This window comes from Physeter macrocephalus, chromosome 7, assembly GCF_002837175.3.
Source record: "Physeter macrocephalus isolate SW-GA chromosome 7, ASM283717v5, whole genome shotgun sequence".
NCBI classification, from domain to species: domain Eukaryota; kingdom Metazoa; phylum Chordata; class Mammalia; order Artiodactyla; family Physeteridae; genus Physeter; species Physeter macrocephalus.
The window spans coordinates 150,651,806-150,671,474 of NC_041220.1; the positions used below are offsets into that span (position 1 = coordinate 150,651,806).

A 19,669-nucleotide genomic window follows, 5' to 3' on the forward strand; every position below is an offset into this window, starting at 1 on the left:
TGAGAGGAGGCGGGGGTGTGAGCGGGGGGCCGGGGGGCTGGGTGTGGAGTTGCAGCCAGGAGGAGGGAAAAGGGGAGACAAGGAGGGGTCCGAGGCAGGCTCGCATTTCTCTGAGATGAGCCCACGGCCCAGGAGGGATGGAGCTTCAGCCACAGTGCGGGGCAGAAGGGGAAACAGGTGAGGCAGCAGCGGGGCCAGGTGAGGTGCAGCCCCAGAAGCAGTGCTGGATCCGTCTGCTAGGTATGTCATCAGATGGCCTGGGGTCCCCTTCCCTTACTTCCGAGGGATGGTTTATACACTGGGTTCCCACACGTTTGGCGTCATGGCCCTCTCACCGTGCATTTCCTCATCAGCTCAGGCCAACAGGCCATCAGCTCTTCAATCCCATGCACCTATTCCCTTCAGGTCCAGACCCACCTGAGATGACACTTGACAACTAAATTTTACATTTCAAACAAGTACAAGTGTACATTTTAAGTGGTACACTTTTCTGGAACTAGTGAACTGTTTCCATGTGATTACATCGTCTCTAGGGAAGGAAGCTTTTCCTTTTGCTCAGTAACACACAAACTTTGACATGAAGTCACTCTGGTTCACTCTGAAGACTCAGGGGCCTGGCATTATGTGTATGCAAATTTAAGTACCCCCTAAAGCAGCATCCATGATTTTTCATTACATATAAAGCCATGGATAATCCAAATCTAATCACTAAAACAGTTTTCAACTAAACCACTACTTTTAAGTTGAAACTTCCATTATATCATTTTTTGCAGTAGATTTGATTCTATACATTAATTTTATAGTATCAAGTTCAATTTTCACACTATGAGACATGAAAACTTTGAGGAGGTCTTAAAGTTTTTTGATTAACTTTTTATTAACAGGGCTCATATCTAAGGTTGAAGTTTTATTGGTCTCCTTGTTCTTGGTCAGTGAAATACCCATAAAAAAGTAAGACAATATTGTGATATCAAATATGTATACACTTCATTACATGTTTACTTAAATAATAAACCTTTAAGTACTGTTGTAAAAATGACTGAAGTCTGCATGTGTTTTGCTGTTAATTACTACTTTTGTTCATATTCTTCATCTTTTTATCTATCCATCCATCCATCCATCCACCCACCATTCAATCCATCCATCATCCATCCATCCATCCATCCGTATCTATCTACCTACCTACACACCCACCCACTCATCCACCTATCTATAGGTAAAGTAGATTCTAACTGTGCTCTGGTCTTCTACAGAAGTGTCTGATGCTGAGGTCAGTGTCCCTTGCACACTGCGGAGCTACTGTCTTACTGAATTAATTTTAGTCTGAAAATAAAAGAATAAAGCCAGTACTGAGATAAACATATTGGTAACAAAATCTTCTAGAGTAGCAGGCTAGATACATGAATGAATCACACCACTAAATGGATTCCTTTTCCTTTTGAGGAAAACCTTTGAAAAGTGTAGCATTTAACAACTTGGCGGGCATGTGCGGGAAGCTTCCTAAGGAACTCTGTGTCACTGTATTCATGACAAATACATCGCGAGGCCCTCTCAGTGTCCATCTTAAAGTATGTGCGTGTAAATTAAGTGCTGAGCAAAGGACTTCAAGATAGCTCAAAAACCTTTTTCTCATTTTCTTTTAATAGTACAGATTCTGTGTTCACCAATTTGTCAGGAACCACTGAAAAAGCCCAGCAAGGCTCTCAAAGGCTCTGAGTATTTTAAAGATTCATAAAACAAGTGTTATTTATTTCTAAATGGTCATCAGAATACTTTCTTTCATCTTCCTACCTCCTCTACATATTCAAGTAAATGGGCAAAATCAGTGTTTTCCTCGGCCTTCTGCACGATACTCGTGAAACACGTTTGACTCAAGGCCCCTATCAGTTTCGCGTGTTGAGAGCTAAACTGTGACACCAGCCTTGAAGATTATCCCCCTGCATGGCTACCATGTCGAAATACATACTACGGGCCGAACTGTTTTCCTCGAGATTCAAACGTTAAACCCTAACACCCAATGTATTTGGATACAGGGTCCCTAGAATGGTTTTCAGGTGAAATGAGTCCCAAGGGGGCCCTAATCAGAGAGGGTTAGGGTCCTTCCAAGAGGAAGGGGAAGCTGCTCTGTCTGGCCCTCCCCTTGCGCTCAGAGGAAAGGCCACGAGAGGACAAAGTAGCAGGAAGAAAGCCCTCACCTGAGGCGGAAACTGCCAGAACCCTCGTGTTGGACGTCTGGCCCCCAGAACTGCGAGGATACGCATGCCTGCTGTTTCAACTCCCCAGCCCGTGACAGTGCGTTCTGGCCACCCAAGCACACTATTACAATACGTCTAACAGTGAGCTGTGTGTAATCTCCAGTTAGCACTCTCTCAGAGGAAGAACCACTTTGAGGTTTCTTAGATCACAACTGCTTGCAGTTTGGGGAAAGGAATTAAATGTTTCCGGGATGACCTAATTCCACAAACGCCTAGAAGAGCAGAACCACAGCGCGTTTTGTCTGCCTTTGGGCAAAGCTTCTGCTTAAGCCACAAACAGAATTATCACAGGACAGAGGGCGCCTTTGAAGACCTGCGGAAGTGATTTTCCCACCCTGCCTGCAAACGTCGTGTACAGGAGAGGCTGACAGTTACTTTGGGAAGCGACACACACGCAGGGAAAGCCTACATAATTACTGGACCTGGAGGGGGTTAAACTCTTCGTTCCCAAGCGAGGGGAAGGACAGGCCGCGGTTCTGGGAGTTGACATGTCACTGCCGCCGACGCAGGAGGCCTCTCTTCAGTCCTCTGGATGCGAACAGCTGTTACTTACGGCCCAGCCACCTGTTTACAGATGATGACAGGCCTATGAAGGCAAGGCCCTCCAGGATTTACTCTCTGGTACTCACAAAGACGCCTGAATTCTGCGAACCCACTGAGTGCCCACCAACCAGATGAAAGCTTCCTTTTACACACAACCGTAGCTAATTCAGCACTTCTGGAAGTGAAGATGTACTTTATTCCAGGGGAGGCTTCTGATCTTTTTCTTCATCTCTCAACAGTCGTATTAATGTTCATTTCTAAACATCCATCAACAGAAGAATACATAAAAAAGATGTGGCACATATATACAATGAATATTACTCAGCCATAAAAAAGAACGAAATTGGGTCATTTGCAGAGTTGTGGATGGACCTAGAGACTGTCATACAGAGTGAAGTAAGTCAGGAAGAGAAAAACAAATACCGTATATTAATGCATATATGTGGAATCTGGAAAAATGGTACAGATGATCTTATTTGCAAAGCAGAAATAGAGACACAGACTGCAGAGAACAAATGTATTGGATACCAAGGGGGAAAGGGGTGGGGAGGAACTGGGAGATTGGGATTGACATATATACACCCCTGATACTATGCATAAAATAGGCAACTAATGAGAACCTACTGTATAGCACAGGGAACTCTACTCAGTGCTCTGTGGTGACCTAAATGGGAAGGAAATCCAAAAAAAGGGGATATACGTATACGTATAGCTGAGTCACTTTGCTGCACAGCAGAAACCAACACAACATTGTAAAGCAACTACACTGCAATGAAAATTAATAAAAGAATAAATAAAATAAAGATAAACTGTCTACTAGGATGTCATTAGGTACGAGGTTTCCAGAATGTTCTTTGATGCAGCAGTCCAGAGAGATCTACTGCAAAAAGGAGATTCTTCACATTGAATGAGGGACTGGAGATTCGTGACATACAAAAATCAGCATAAAAAAAGTTTCCGGAAGGACTGCCCTGGATAAACCCATTGTTTCAAGTTTGATGGAGAAGTTTCGCAAATGCCGAAATGTGTTTTCAGAGAAAACCAATGAACGTCCCCCAAAACTAGTGCTCTAAGGAATACATTTGGGAAAAGTTTCAAGAAGATACACCTGACCATGGCAAAATTCACATTAGTGCAAATAAAGTCCTTGGCCTTGTTTCCTTGGAATGGTCTGAATCCTCCCTGTACATAATAACTTTAACTTAAAACGCTTATGATGAATAAAATCAGATGATGCAAATGCTCACTTTAAACGTCAACCAGCTCTGGCACTCGGGTTACGCTTTTCACTAGAAACGGAAGTGTGTAAAGACGTAAGGAGCTCTGGGCAAAGGATGCCCAAGAGGTCATGCGGTCAGGTCACCCCGGAGGGGCAGGGGACGCTGTGGAGACGCATGAGGCCCCTGAAGGTGGGTGCAGAGCAGTCAGGAAGGCATCCTTGGGTCCACGTGGGCCAAGAAATGTTCTCAAGAAGTATAAACAGCAAGCCCTGAGTTTGCAAGTCTCTTCTTGCGGTTTACAAATGGGGGGATGGGGCATCTACTAGCCAAGGGTCCAAGCTGACCCGAGCCCTCTGCATCGTGTGGATCCCTGTGTGGCCACAGAACCACACCCTGGGTTTCTGTTTGTCGGACACTGGCCAGTGGACACTCAGCACGGTGGGGTGAGAGCCACAAAAACTACCCAGGACCAGGGGCGCTTTGCGGTCCTCCAGGGCCCCCAACACGTGCCCCGGGGACCGTGTGCCGTAGGCACTTTTAGCTGCTGGTAAAAGAAACAGAGCAAGTACTACTGACCCTCAAGACAGACTATAGCAACAACAGTAGTGTCTGCAGGCAGAACAGTCAAGTAAAGGACCAATAAATATAGCATTGTATTAGCTTTCTTCCTCTACCCTGAGAATATATTAGTGGGGTGAGAATGCTTCATATGCCATGCATTTACCTTCTTATAGATTTCAATCATTTCAGCCCCTGACTCAATTTTAGTGTCTAACAGAACAGGGGCAGTGAAGAGCTCCGACTCACAGGCACTGATACGTCATCCCAACTGGGTGAGTCGTGGTCCAGCCTGGACCCAGGCCTGCCTGCGAGTGTGGCCGTCAGCCTCCAGGGGACCAAGAGCACCTTGGGACCTGCAGACAAGGGGCACTGGGTCAGCCTCCAGGGAACCAAGAGCACCTTGGGACCTGGACACAAGAGGCAGTGGGTCAGCCTCCTGGGAACCAAGAGCACCTCGGGACCTGGACACAAGAGGCAGTGGGTCAGCCTCCTGGGAACCAAGAGCACCTCGGGACCTGCAGACAAGGGGCAGTGGGTCAGCAGCCAGGTGCTGTGCGGAGACTCCGGAAGAATCAGCAACGTGAACCCCTACGGAAAGACGTAGAAGCAGCAAAGAACAACGCAGAGGGAGAAAGTCAGCGGCAGAGGGCCTGGGAGAAGCTTTATTCCTGCAGCAAGTGTCATTTCTAACATTTCTAATATTCTTATCTCCGTCTTGTAAGTGGGAAAACTGGAACTGAGAGTAGGTACTGCTGTGGGCAGACTGGTGCCCAAAGATGCCCACCCCTGAAGCCCCAGAACCTATGAATGGGGCCCCTTACACGGTAAAGGGGACTTTGCAGATGGGCTTCAGGTTATGGAGCTGGAGACAGGGAGGGTGTCCTGCCGAAAGGTGAGGGGCCCATCTAGCCAGGTGTGCCCCTAAAAGCAGAGCACCTTCTCTGGCTGCAGGGGGAGAACGCTGCAGAAGGAGTGATGTCAAGTGCGAGCAGAGTCGGACGCCCAGTGCTGGCTCTGTGATGTAAGACCCACTGTCAGGGCCAGAGCGAGACCTCGAGGGGCTGAGGGCAAAGCCCAGGACACCCCGCTAGGAGACGGGGACTCCAGTCCTACCTACGAGGAGCTGGGTTCCACCAGCCACCTGATGAGCCTGGGCATGGTCCCTCCCTAGCGCCTCCTGGGAGGAGCCCAGCCAGCCAACATCTTAGTTTCACGCCTGTGAGACTTGGAGTGGAGGACCCAGCTATGCCAGGCCCGGAATGCCCACCTATGGAACAGTGACATAAAAATCTGCCTTGTTCTAAGTCCTTAAGCTTGTGGTCATTTGTTACGGCAGAGGGGGAAAGGAACACGGGCAACTAGTCCAAGGTTAAGCGCTAAAATTCACATTTAAAATTCACAAAATTGACCTAGCTAACTGTGGAGAGAATGATACAATATACAACCAGCACACCCTCTGGTTGTGCTAAGAGGCTTTCAGCTAATAAAACAAACCATGTTCTAATTTGCTGATGGTCCAGAGAAAGGACCCTGGCAAGAAACTCCCAACCCAGTGGCCAGCCTTCTTTACTGGTGCAGAATTCACACCCCAGTTCCTTGTGCATCACCTGGGGAGCGATGCTGCTGTGTTTCAGAAAACAGGGAGGGATTCCATTTTCATCCAGTTTATGCCCAAGACTTTTAGAATTAGGAGAACTTTGAAGAACTGGTCCAAGACCCCCAGCATCCCTCAAAGAGATGTGGATCCTCTTGCCAGCATTTAGGACAAGCTGTCGCCAAGTCTGGACTTAGACAAGGGGGAATCAGTCATGCCCACCGGCCTGGGTGGCCTCCTGGAACATGGAGATCCAGAGCTAGCACTGCACAGGCTCTGGCCGATGGCAAGGACTTCGTCACCCCAGTTTGAACAAAGTGACGGGGATGCGGCCACTGTGGACGCCCTCTAAAAAAAAAGAGAAGATCACCCTTCCACCTGCCAGACGCCGTCCGTGGAAATTACCGGGGACTACTAACTCAGTATTTGTTTAAGCCAGCATACGAGCAAACCAGCGTTTCTGAGGCATCTTGTTCATTGTCGCTGCCTAAGAAGCCTTTGCAGACAGACTTCTTTCACCCCAATACAGCAACCCCCCTTCCCCGCTGATGGCAGGCTGGTAACACCGAAGAGGAAGCTAGGACGGAGCCCTGGAGTCACCAGCGAGGGAGAAAGCGGCCGGGCGAAGGGGTGCTGTCAGGAGAGGGACACAGAATCAGAGCTAACGACACGGACACACATGTGGTTTACAGACATTCCAAAGGCAAAGCTGAGAACGGAGGAAGAGGTTCTTAGCCCTGGAAGTTAAGTGTCATTGCTCCCCGAGCCTAGCAGAACTCTGTGTGTCTACTAAGGTTATTTGAGGGCACGACCATTCAATTTTTCACAAATCCAAGATACAACTCACCTTCTCAGTGTCTGGAGCCCTGTCAGATTTTCATTCTGTGATGGTGGCTTAAAATAGATAGGTTATATGTACATGCTGTTACAAGGGCCTAATAAGAACCATCATTCTTTCAAACTGCCGATACGTGAAGACTGCACAACCACACGTACAAACACACAAAGAACCGAGAAAACACGTGGTGCAACACAGGGATCACAGCGCCTGGTGCGGTCCGGGGCGGGGGTGGGGGTGGGTCCCTGGGGCTGGCATGGGACCAGCTGCCAGCTGGGGACTCTTCCCCCATTTCAACCTGCCAGAAGCAACGCACCCACTTGACTCCCATTATCCTGGGAGGTGAAGTAGCTCTTCCAGCAGCAACACCTGACAGCCTACACCTGTCTGCAGACTTTGGCCACACAGACAATACACAATAAAAAGAGGTACAGAGAATGATTTTTAAATTAACGTGTTTCTTTGTCAAGAGATTACATAAAAGTATATTAACTGCCATTTCACATATGGAAAAGTCAACTCAGGTGATGACTTCTGTAATTGAAGAAATGGTCCGAGTGTTATATGATGAAGACGTTGTACAGTTAATCAGAACTCAAGTTAAAGTACCTCTGCCATTTTTTAACTCTCTAGGCATATAAAGGCTTTATGCGCGAGACTTTCTTCAAAACAAAACAAAGAATTAATTCAAAAGAAAACTCTGGGGCCTTCCCTGGTGGTCCAGTGAGTAAGACTCCACGCTCCCAATGCAAGGGGGTCCGGGTTCGATCCCTGGTCGGGGGAACTAGATCCTGCATGCGTGCCACAACTAAGAGTTCACATGCTGCAACTAAGAAGTCCGTGCGCCGCAACTAAGAGCCCGCACGCCGCACCTTAAAGATCCCACGTGCAGCAACTAAGACCCGGGGCAGCCAAAATAAATAAAATAACTATGATTCTTTAAAAAAAAGAAATAATTATTCATTTAAAAAACCCCTGAAATTCAGCTCTGAACATTAACAAGAAAAACATGTATGCAAAGTAGTGACTGCCATGCTTTTAAAAACTGATTTCAGGTTCTACTTGTAATGTAGTAGTAAATATCAACACAAGAAATCCTGTGTAAATGACGGCATTTTTATTTTGCAACAAAGACGTGCATTTTTGTGGCGAGGCACTCAAGTGGCAGAGCTCACCCACCCAGGGGGGCTGGGCTGACTCCCGGCTTGGTCCCTCAACCTGCCTGGGGCTCTGAGCACCCTCGCTCCTGTCTGCGAGCCTCCAGAAGCTCAGGTGCTGTGAAAGCTGGGGCAATGATCACCTCTGCCCTGCGGGGCCCCTGGGATTCAGTAGGGGCTCCCGCATGCCAGGTTCCCCCTTGGCATACAGCAAGCACTCAGTGAGTACGCCTGAGCATGAAGATGGGTTAAAGTGACTTTTGAAGACGACACAGTATTTTTGCCTACCTTAAGCACAAAAGAATGACACATAAATAACTTAGGACATTTGAAATGAACACGTGCTGAAGGCCAGCTCTGTGAGGCACTTTCTCCTAGTAAAATGGTGACTAACGTGACAACATAAATTCCCCCTTTTATGCTACTTGTGCTTTACTACAGCCCTATTAGTACTACTGTACCAGATTACTTTGGTGACACGCACAGCATCGTCAGTTCCCAACGGCAACCGTGACTCTCTCTAGGGACTTGATAACTGCATGAAATGCCCTTCAACTCCGAGGCTCGTCACCGCTATGTGCTGGCGCCTGCACTGCGTCAAAGAGGAAGCAGCAGGACACGACCTAAGAGCTGTGTCATGCTTCCATGAGTCTCTCTGCAACTGCTTCCTGAATTTGGAAGACAAATGCAAGTACAAAACGGGCGGTGGGCCTCCATACCCAGGAGCCGATCAACACTGTCCTTTCCTCCTACAATACGCACATCTGAGGAAAACCCAAACACCTTAACTGTATCTGCCTAGGAAACAGGACAAGAAAGGTTTCATTTCTGCAAGACAAATACCTGCATAAATAAATGTGGGTCACTAACAAGGGTAACTGGTGGAGAGCACTTTTAGGAGCGAGATTACTCCTCAGATATGCACTTGCTTATTTTCCTTTGATGTACCGAGAACACTGTCACCGTGGGCAACAGGGATATCCGAGCTCTGCCTCGGCGCCTCACCAAGGGGAACTCCCGCCCGTATAGACCAGAGCTGCACAGCCGAGCCCTCCTCTCCCGCAGCTGCACTGCACCTGGCCTCACGCAAAGCCGGCGTGTGGTCTCCCCATAAACTTGGTTCGCGCACACACTTGAAAACCTGGAAACGCCATGCTTCCACGAATAGGGTGCCGGCCAAGGACGGAGTGCCCGGAGTGGAAAGAAAGGCAGCACCCTCCTCCCTATACTGCCTCAGCCAAGCGAAGGAGGACATGACGGGTCAGCATCTCATCAGCTGTGAAGACGGGCTAGAAGCAGGCGCCCCTACTCTGAGCTGCTCTGGAACCAGTCTGCTCAGGGGGGCACCTCACTCTACCTGCGAACAGATCAAGAGCAACCTGCACCACACAAAGAAGATGGCCCTTCTAGGAATAGGGCTTTATCACCTGAAGGTATGGGAAATTCTTGAAGAAGTTCTTAGGGAAGGAGAACGCATTTGCATGGAATCTGTCATAGGATGGCAAACACGTGGACACAAAGATGTTCTGATGTAAGAAGCGGAACCACACTGCAGCCGGGACCCGTCCCACCAGCCCTGAGGCCTCATCTTTGACTCTGTGGCTTAGTGGCTGGGCCATCGCAGGCTCCACCCTGGTCATGCAACTGCTGAGTTGAATCCGCCCGCGTATATGTATTGCGAGGAACGCACTACCGCCGTCCCTCGATGATATGCAATGATTCTTCTGGCTGTCGCGTAATAAAAAATATATATATTTGGCCTTTGCCCCTGGTTTCCAGCACAGAGCTCCTAAAACGCTTGGCATTTCCTGCGCAATCAGAATATTTTTCGTTATTGGTAAAAATCCCCTTTCAAGCACATGTCAGTTTATGCTAATGAGTGACAGTCCTGGGCCCCAGATGCCTTCGGGATGGGGGCTGGTGGACAGAAAGACCAGGCAGGATTAGAGCGCTGCAGCTTGCACCCCACCCCAACCTGCAGGCCCGGCGATGCAATCAACAAAGGCCCACGGTTTAACCAGCAGTGCCAGGTAACGGAGCCTCCGCAAAAAGTCCTAAGGTTCTTGGAGCTTCTAAACACACGGGGGTGCTGGGAGGGTGGCATGCCCAGAGAGGGCATGAAAGCGCCAGCACCGCGGCACCCAGACCTTACGCTAAGCAGCTCTTCCACCGGGCTGCTCCTGAGCTGTACTCCTAAACTAGACCAGCAAACGCAAGTCGTGTCTTCCGAAGTTCGGTGAGTCATTCTAGTGAATTATAACAACCGGAAAGGGGGCTGTGTGGGAACCCACATCTGTGGCCGGCTGGGGAGAAGCGTGAGGGGCCTGGGTACCTCATCGGGGGCTGGCGTCTGCAGCGGGGGCAGTCTCTGGGGCTGAGCCCTCGACCCGGGGTTCGGCGCTGACTCCAGGTCGTTAGCGTCAGAAGTGCACTGAATCGTGGGACGCCCAGCAAGCGGCTGAGAATCAGAGAAAGCCCGAGGGGTTACATATTTGGACGGCCCTTACAGGTTCAGTGTAGTAAGTTAGGCCCCGGGCCCAAAAACCACATCACTCAACAACGTTCGCCACTGTCAGCTGCATCGGGAGGCAGGGTTTTGAGTAACCTTCCCCGCGCTTGTGGTTAGTGGGGCAAAGGCTGCGTTAGTGAGAGGCAGACGGTGAGAAGATCTCTGACGGAAAGGCTCTTCCCTGCACCCGCGCCCCACGAAGCACCGCGCCCTCGGATCCAGGGACCAGGCGGGAGCACCGTCACCCCGAGGGACGCCCTGCCTGCTGTGGACACACGTGGGTTACCAGCAGCAACCGCTCTCGAGAAGCCCCAGGTGTTCTGGAATCTGCCTCTGCAGATGACTGAGGCTTCTTCCCTCTCCTCCCTCTCACCAGCCCCCATGCGCCGTGCGGAGACTCAGCAGAACCGAACCAGCCCCGTCGTGCACTCTCAGCACTCTTCCTGGGCTCAGACACCACCTCCCCAGTTCCACCACGGACCCGGCGTAAGGAAGCAGCCCACGCAGGCAGGACGGAGCTCTGCCTGCGGCCCCCTGGCAGGGGAGAAACCGAGAAGCATTTGGGGAGAGGGGTGGTGAGCGCTGCTGACCTACGTCTGAATTGTTGAACTGCAGGGAACGTGTGCGTCCAAGGTTGCTCGTTACAAATAAGCACGCTGCCGCCGTGCATCACTGAAGGCCCCCCTTCCCTGCAAAGTGCCCGTGAGGCAGTGCTCTGCGAAGCCTAGGCTTCCTTACATTCGGGCACCCCAGACGATTCCGGCCGGGACTCACTGGCCAGGTGACTTGGGGTGGCTGCACTCGCCCTCAAAATGAAGGGATCTCCCCACGCACCTCCCACCCGGCGACCCCACCGCCCTCTCCTCGAGTCCTCAGGAGTGCCACACAGCAGCGGTCCACGTGGACACAGAGACCCTGCGCCTGAGCACGGCGTAACCTCCACGCCCGCTGCCGCTTACCTTCTCCACGGGAGGAGCGGGAGAAAACCTCCGGGCGCAAGCCAGGAAGATGTCTGGCTCTGGCTTCCCACTCCTCACTTCGGGGTCATCGCCGAGGACGACGTGATGGAACAGGCTGAAGAAGCCCTCGTGTCTGCTGGTCTTCATCTGGAAGGATGCGGTCCCTGAGCTGGTGGCCACGGCACAGGGCACACCGTGCTTCTGCAGGTGGCGGATCAGCTTCTCCACACCTGGGGGCAGGGGGGGGAGGCGTCAGTGACGATGGGGAGCAGGTACCGGCCGCAGGCCTCCAGGGACGCTGCGCCCGCTCTGTCGCCCTGACTCTGCTGCCTCTTCTCAGGCATTGTCTGATCTCACACACTGTCCTGACAGAGGTGGTCAGCACTGGGACATCCCCACTCAACACAAACATCAGAGAGCAATTAGGGCTCAGCGATAGCACCTCCCAAAGTAACAGAGGTGATGCGACCGGGATGACGCTGCTCTGTTCGCCAATCCTATCAGAGCAAACCCAGGGAAGGGCCTCTGCACTGTGTACACGGGCTTTGTTTTGCTTTGTTTTAAAGCAATGAATACACAAGGACTATGCTTTTGGTGTTTTCTAAGGAAACTCTGTATTGTACAGAAAGCAATTCAGCATTCCTCACACTGCTGGATCCTGAACCGGTCCCCATCAGAGGCTGAAGGGAAAGGTCGCAGTGAAGCAAAGCTGCAGGACCAGGCTTCCCTGGTGGCGCAGTGGTAGAGAGTCCGCCTGCCAATGCAGGGGACACGGGTTCGTGCCCCGGTCCGGGAAGATCCCACATGCCGCGGAAAGGCTGGGCCCGTGAGCCATGGCCGCTGGGCCTGCGCGTCCGGAGCCTGTGCTCCGCAACGGGAGAAGCCACAACAGTGAGAGGCCCGCGTACCGCCAGTAAAAAAAAAAAGCTGCAGGACCACCTACCAAGGGGTCAGACAGTGAAACAGGCTCTGCTTAACGCAGCTGAACAACAATAACAACAACACACCATGTGAAAGACACGCTTCCACGTTCCTTTCCACGTTCCTATCAACTGTGGCGGTTAAGTCCGGGAAACATTTAGGTTAATGTATTATCCTTGGAGCCAATTAAGAGTCATCAGAAATGTGACAAAAATGACAGTACTTTCCACCTTCAACACACGCCGATTACAACAACAGTAATGTCTAAATCCACACAAAGGTTTATCTAAAATAGTATTTTAAATAATCAGATAATCATGGCTGTTTCAGTAAGTACGTAAGGCGATGTCCCTACTTTCTCAATTGCTACAGAAAAGACTGACACGTTTTTCAATACCTGAACCCATTCAGAAAGGCAACAGATACTGTGATCCTTCAGAGAAACAGTCCTATGAGGTGCTCAGAGGAAAACGTGGACCTCAACTCCACGCCAAGACAACTAAATCAGCAAAATCTAGCACTCGGATGTAAAAGTCAGTGTCCAACATCCAATCAAAATTACCATGCCTGCAAAGGAGGACATACAACCCAAAACCAGGAGAAAAAGGCAATCAATAGAAATGAATACAAATATGGAAGAGATGACAGATATTAGCAGATAATGACCTCACATAACAGCTTGATAAATATAATTACGCCCAAGTTAGGGACCGTCAGAATGGAAAAACAAACAAAAGTGAGACCCAAATACACGCTGTCTGCAAGGAAGTTACTTTAAAGATAAATACTCAGATAGGTTAAAACTAAAAGGATTGAGGGACTTCCCTGGCAGTCCAGTGGTTAAGATTTCACCTTACAGTGCAGGGGGTTCGGGTTGGATCCCTGGTTGGGGAGCTAAGTTCCCACATGCCTCGTGGCCAAAAAACCAAAACGTAAAACAGAAGCAATATTGTAACAAATTCAATAAAGACTTTAAAAATGGTCCACGTTAAAAAAATCTTAACCAAAAAAAAGGATTGAAAACTATGTATTATGTCACTACCGATCAAGAGTCAGTGTAGCTGTACTAACAAAAGACAAGTGGGCTTTAGAACAAAGAATGACCATTATCAGGGATAACTAGGGACGTTTTGTAATGACAAACAGGTCAATTCATCAAGAAGATATAGCAATTCTAAATATGTATGCACCAAATAACAGACCTTCAAAATAGGTAAAGCAAAAACTCAAAGGACAGAAAGGAGAAAGACAGATGTTTCAAATTCCTCTCTCAGTAACTGACAGAACAAGTAGAGAGAAAATATGTATGGTACTACAGACTTCAAAAACACTATCAAGCAACTCAACCAAATGGATATTTATATAACACTTTACGCAACAACAGCAGAATACATATTATTTTCAAGTGCATATAAAACATTCAACAAGATAGAATACACTCTGAGCCAAAGAACAAGTCTCAAAAATTTTTAAGTAACTGAAATCATACAAAGGAATTTCCCTGACCATAGGAGAATTAAAATAGGAATGGTATTTGAAAAATCAAAAACTGGAAGAAAGAAAAGAAGATCTACAATCTAAGATTTTATCTTAAGAAAGTAAGGAGAAAAGAAAAAATAAACAAACTCAAAACAGAAAACAGAAAAGAGAACATAGAAAACTGATTAAACCAAAACCTAGTCCTTTAAAAAGAACAATTTAATTGGTGGTCTCTTAGCTAGACTGATCAAGGAAAAAAAAAAAAAAAATCCAAGTTTATCACAGTGAAAGAGGGACAGCACTACAGGTCCTTAAAATCATTAAAAAGGATACACAAAATATGACAAGCAACTTCATGTCAATAAATTTGCTAACTTAGATAAAATGGACAAGTTCTTTGAAAGCTAGAAAGCTCACTCAAGAAGACACTAATAACCTAACTAGCCCTAGCTCTATTAAAGAAATTGAATCTGTAGTCAAGAACCCTCCCAAATCTAGGACTGGATGGCCTCACTGGTGAATTTACCAAGCATCTGAGAAAGAAAGAAGAAATAAAGAAACCGCAAGAAATTGGAGGGAACGCTTGCTTCCCAACTCATTTTATGAGGCCAGCACTTTCCTGATACCAAAGCTGGACAAAACGCACACAAGAAAACTACAGACCTGTATGACTTCTGAACACATATGCTTAATTTCACACGAAAAGGAATTTCCAACCAGTGTGAAAGTATTCTATGTGAAGGGTTTCTATGGGGTGTGAATCTATTATGTGAAAACATGAAAAAACCACAGCATTCAAGATTGTTTGCAACAAGCACTGATTAATAGCATGGAGAATGACATTTATCAGTTAAATTTCAGTAAAAAAAAAAAAAAAAACTTTACTTAACGGATGAATTAAGATGGATGAAAGAATGCCTATAAACAAACAGACATCCAATAATCACCTCTGTCTGGATACGGTGATTAAAGTTGAGCATCAACATGATTTGAATTTAAAACAAAATATTCAAATTGTATTACACAATAGTAAACCAACATATGAAAAAATGAAGCATATTTAAACAGATGCTTTCTCTAAAAGCTACCGGAAAAAGAAAACTGCTGGAAAAGATCTTTGGTGCTACTGATTTTAAACATTTAAATATAGTTTATCTCATTTTAGCTTATCCTTCTCACATTTCTAGTTCTGTGAATATTCTGTAACGTACCTAATGTAACAGCACAGTACTATACACAATTAAGTACATACCAATAAGCCTCTATTGGAGTGAGTACTCGTCATTTTTATCCAGAGGGGAATGAATCAAAAACGGTTTTCAGACGACTGTTTTTAAATCAGACACAACATACTGAGCTCCTTGAAAATGTCTGAGACCAAAACAAACATGAAACCCAAGAGAGGGACCTGACCACAGCCCGTGGCAATTATGTCCCCTCTTTGTGGCTCAGTTTTGTCCACTGTCACAGCAATGATTAATGTTCCTGGTGGTGGAGTTGTGAAGGAATGTCTGTAAAGGGTCCTGCACGTAAAAGCACACACAGGAAGGTAAGGCCCCAGCAGATGTTATACATGGTCACCACCATTACATCAAACTTCAGGTTACAGTCAGTAATGAATCACTCGAACATCCTGATACATTATTGCCTGACTCCTTCAGAAATTCTGTAGCATTCATTCATTCATTCATTCATTTTTTAAGTGAACAAAAAATTGTTTTTAAATCAGGGAAATAATCTTTTAAAAAATTAGGCTTATTCTGTTTGGGTTTGAAACACACACACACACACACACACAAACCTGAAACACTTTTGTATCCTTTAAATACTATACACCAACTTTTTCCTATTCAGTCATTCTGAGAAGACAAAGACTGAAAATGTGAAAGGAGTTCTGTCCTGTGGAGAAGCTGGTTCATTAGGTACATAAATGAAATCCACTCAACACCTTGTAGCCTTGGTGTGCTTAAGTCGGTTTCAGGGCAGGGCAGAAAGACAGATATAGCTCTGGCTACAAAGAAGCCACACTCACAGGGTTGACCTACAGCGGAAGAAAAAAGAAACGCGGAGCATCAGGGATCCTGACAGAAGAATGTTTCCATCTGACTTCATCCTAGAGACCTAAGATTGGTGAGAAAGGACACAGAGGCTGCCACGAAAGTAGATTTGAAAAAGGAAAAATACAGAAAAGATAGCAGACATGAGTTCTTTCAGGTGGTGCTGTGGAATTCATGCATTGAGTGGGTATATCCATCAAACCTCTAACTAGCTCACGCATCATTTCTAACAATTCACCCTGAACCCAGAGAGGGTTCACTCCCAGGGGGGAGTGAACAGGACCCAGGGGGAGATGATACCACACAGCAACGCACACACCGTGTGTTTCAGGAAGCACAGTGCGGCTGCTGAGGGACGCACAGGAAGGTGAGGGTCATGTCACAGGGTCAGCCCGGGGGCTCAGCTGATGCAAGCGCCCAGCCACGTGGCAGGGGAACAGACACCCACACCATCCTGGCACGGGTGCACTGTGCAGGGCTCTGCTCAGCCTAGACCTCCACACGTGCGTTTCTCAGACAAGGCTCGGCCCCTCCTCACCCCGACTCGCATGTGTAAGGGCGTGGGCAGACCACCTCTCCTAGACGCTGACTGTGCCCCTGCCTGAAAGGTGAGCAGCCCAACACCACGGTGTTACAGGTCACAGGGATGCCACCAAGGGCAGTGGGTCAAACGGTGGCCCCCCAAATATATGTCCAAGTCCTAAGCCCTGGTGCTTCTGAACATGAACTTATTTGGGACAAGGGTCTCTGCAGGTGTGATGAAGGACCTCCAGAATGAGATCATCATGGATTTATGGTGAGCCCTAAACCCAACGACTGGTGTCTTAACTCTGTTCCTGCTGTTATAATAAAACACCACAGGCTGGATGCTTTATAAACAACAGAAATTGATTTCTCACTGTTCTGTGGCCTGGAATTTAGATCAAGGTTCTGGCAGATTCAGTGTCTGCTGAGGGGGCCCTCTTCCTGGTTCACAGACGACTGTCTACTCCCTGTGTCCCCACATGCAAGGGGTGAGGGAGCTCTCTGGGGTCTCTTTCGTAAGGGCGCTAATCCCATTCATGGCACTCCACCCTCATGACCTAATCACCTCTCAAAGGGGCCACCTCCTGATACAGTCACACTGGGGCGGGGGGGGGGCGGGGGCAGTTAGGGCTTCATATATTATGAACTTGGGGGTTGGGGGCATGACAAACATTCAGGTCATAGCAACTGGTGTCCTTATAAGAGGAGAGACACAGACACAGAGGAGAAGCCACATGAAGATGGAGGCAGAGACGGGAGGGAGGCGGCCACAAGCCCAGGGACGCGTGGAGCCCCCAGAAGCTGGAAGAGGCGGGAAGGATCTTCCCCTGGAGTCGCCAGAAGGAGTGCAGCCTGCCCACACCCTGATCTCAGACTTGTGGCCTCCAGAACTGTGAGAGCATAAACCTCTGTTGTTCTAGGCCACCAAGTTTGCAGTCATTTGTTACGGCAGCCACAGAAACTGTGGCCCCAAGGACCCAAGGTAGCAGCGCTGGTGGTAGAAACTAGAAGCTGGGGCCTTGATTCTGAGAAGACGACATAATTCATGACTATAAACACGAACGTGTGCTGGCAACGTTTCAGCAATCGTTAGCAATCAAGGGCGGAGCTCAGGAAAGAAAAAGGAAAAACACACACACACACACAGGAAAAACACACACACACACAGACACACACACACAAACACACACACACACACACACACACACACACACACACACACACGGGAAGAGAAGCCCAGCAGCTGCTCTCGGCATCAGTAGGAAGAGGCCCCAGGAACCTCCAGCTGCCACCTTAGACCCAGAGACCAGGTCACTCCCCTGGGATCAACAGCCAGGAGGTGCGAGGGTGCTGGGAGCTACAGGAGCAAGTTCTCAGAGGGGGGATCTTGACACCTCTCCCTCCTTACAGGAGACCTTTAGCAATGCCCAGATTTTAATGTCACTGTGGATTCCTAAGGAACGCTTTGGAAAGGCATGATCACAGGCCATGAGTTCACATTCCAGGGCAGATAAGGGAGACAAGATCCTGCTGATTCACCCTGAGGGTCACCCTTTCCAGGGTGGATTCTAATTAGGATTCTAACCTAAGTATGGGAGGATGGTGGGGACAACCAGACATTCCACCCTCCTTCCCAGGGCAGGATTTGGAGAACAGAACCATCAAAGGCAATGACAACTCAAGTGAAGGGTCGGTCGCCTTCCAAGACGAGCAAGGCCCCGGAGCCTGAAATTTCCATCCGTCCCATAACACACTCAGAGGGACCTGACACGATGCCTTCCCAGTCTACCGCTGTATTTAGGGCAGTGGCTCCCCAGCAGAGACAATTTTGACCCCCGCCCCACGGGGCATCTGGCCACATCCAGAGACACTGTTTGGTTGTCACAATTGGGGGAGGGGGGGGCTCCTGGCTCTGGTGGGTGGAGACCAGGGATGCCGGTCATCACAGGCAGTGCCGTAGGCAATGTTCTCAGTCAGGGCAGCGTAGGAACGGCCTAGAAGTCCAGGGGTCAGATTCCTCACTCTTCAGTTTACTTCTCCAAACCTGCATCCTCACCTATAAAATGTGAGTAAGACCAATCCTGCCTACTTCACGGGATGAGTATAAAAACTGCAGATGATATAAAGATATAGGAAGCATGTTCAGTTTTCAATTCCTACACAAATAGGAGATGATGGAAAGAAAGGTGGGTGCCCTCTAAACAATTCACATCAAAAATGGACTGATTTCCTTCACCTGCATCCAACGGAGATGGAAGCAGCGGAGTGCATCACTGTGGCTATCGAACTAATCTGAAAGTGATCAGCCCTATTTGTGGGGACCAGGACAGTCAAATGAGATAATTTTCCACTGTCAACTATCTTTTCCTTGCTGCCATTCTGCAGAAGTTTCAACACTGTGGCCAGAGTTCCCGTGCATGTTGTTTTCTGGGCATTATCTCAAATATAAAATTCTTTTTTAAAAAAAATTTATTTATTTATTTTGGCCGCGTTGGGTCTTCGTTGCTGAGCGTGGGCTTTCTCTACCTGTGTCGAGCGGGGGGCTACTCTTTGTTGCGGCGCGTGGGCCTCTCAACGCAGTGGCTTCTCTCGTTGCGGACGGAGCGTGGGCTCTAGGCGTGCGGGCTTCAGTAGTTGCAGCACGCGGGCTCAGCAGTTGCGGCTCGCAGGCCCTAGAGCGCAGGCTCAGCGGTTGTGGCGCACGGGCTCAGTTGCTCCGCGACACGTGGGATCTTCCCGGACCAGGGCTCGAACCCGTGTCCCCTGCATCGGCAGGCGGCTTCTTAACCACTGCGCCACCAGGGAAGTCCTCAAATATAAAATTCTTGGTGTTATTGCCTATGCTCTGGGGAATGGTCTGGTAAGGAAACAGGAAGTCTTTCCCTGTGTTCCTGTGTAGGCTACCGCGGAGATGCCGAAGGCACCGGCGCACGGAAGGCTGCAGCAAGCCCCTGGTGAGGGTCCCCTCCTTTCCACGGGTATCTCTCAGAGGAGGACTCTGTGGTGAGGTGCTGGAGCCCCACTCAACGTGCCACGACACTGGGACTGAGG

The 19,669-nt window shown here is 48.6% G+C and overlaps 1 protein-coding gene across 16 annotated transcripts in view; it reads right to left on the bottom strand.

The window, feature by feature from the left end:
- The window catches only part of PUDP (pseudouridine 5'-phosphatase), a 352,814-nt gene that overhangs the window by 288,943 nt on the left and 44,202 nt on the right, over positions 1 to 19,669 (bottom strand). For 10 of the 16 annotated variants that reach the window (XR_008617969.1, XR_008617967.1, XR_008617968.1 and 7 more), the window contains exon 3: positions 11,637 to 11,866. Coding sequence is in view for 10 of the 16 variants with exons in the window: in XM_055086304.1 (XP_054942279.1) it covers positions 11,637 to 11,866 (230 nt within the window). In the remaining 6 variants the exon portion in view is untranslated. Of the gene's footprint in view, positions 1 to 10,404; positions 10,627 to 11,636; positions 11,867 to 15,132; positions 15,560 to 15,984; positions 16,078 to 19,669 lie in introns of those variants that run through there. The other 6 variants (XM_028492508.2, XM_055086307.1, XM_055086308.1 and 3 more) reach the window with 2 other exon arrangements.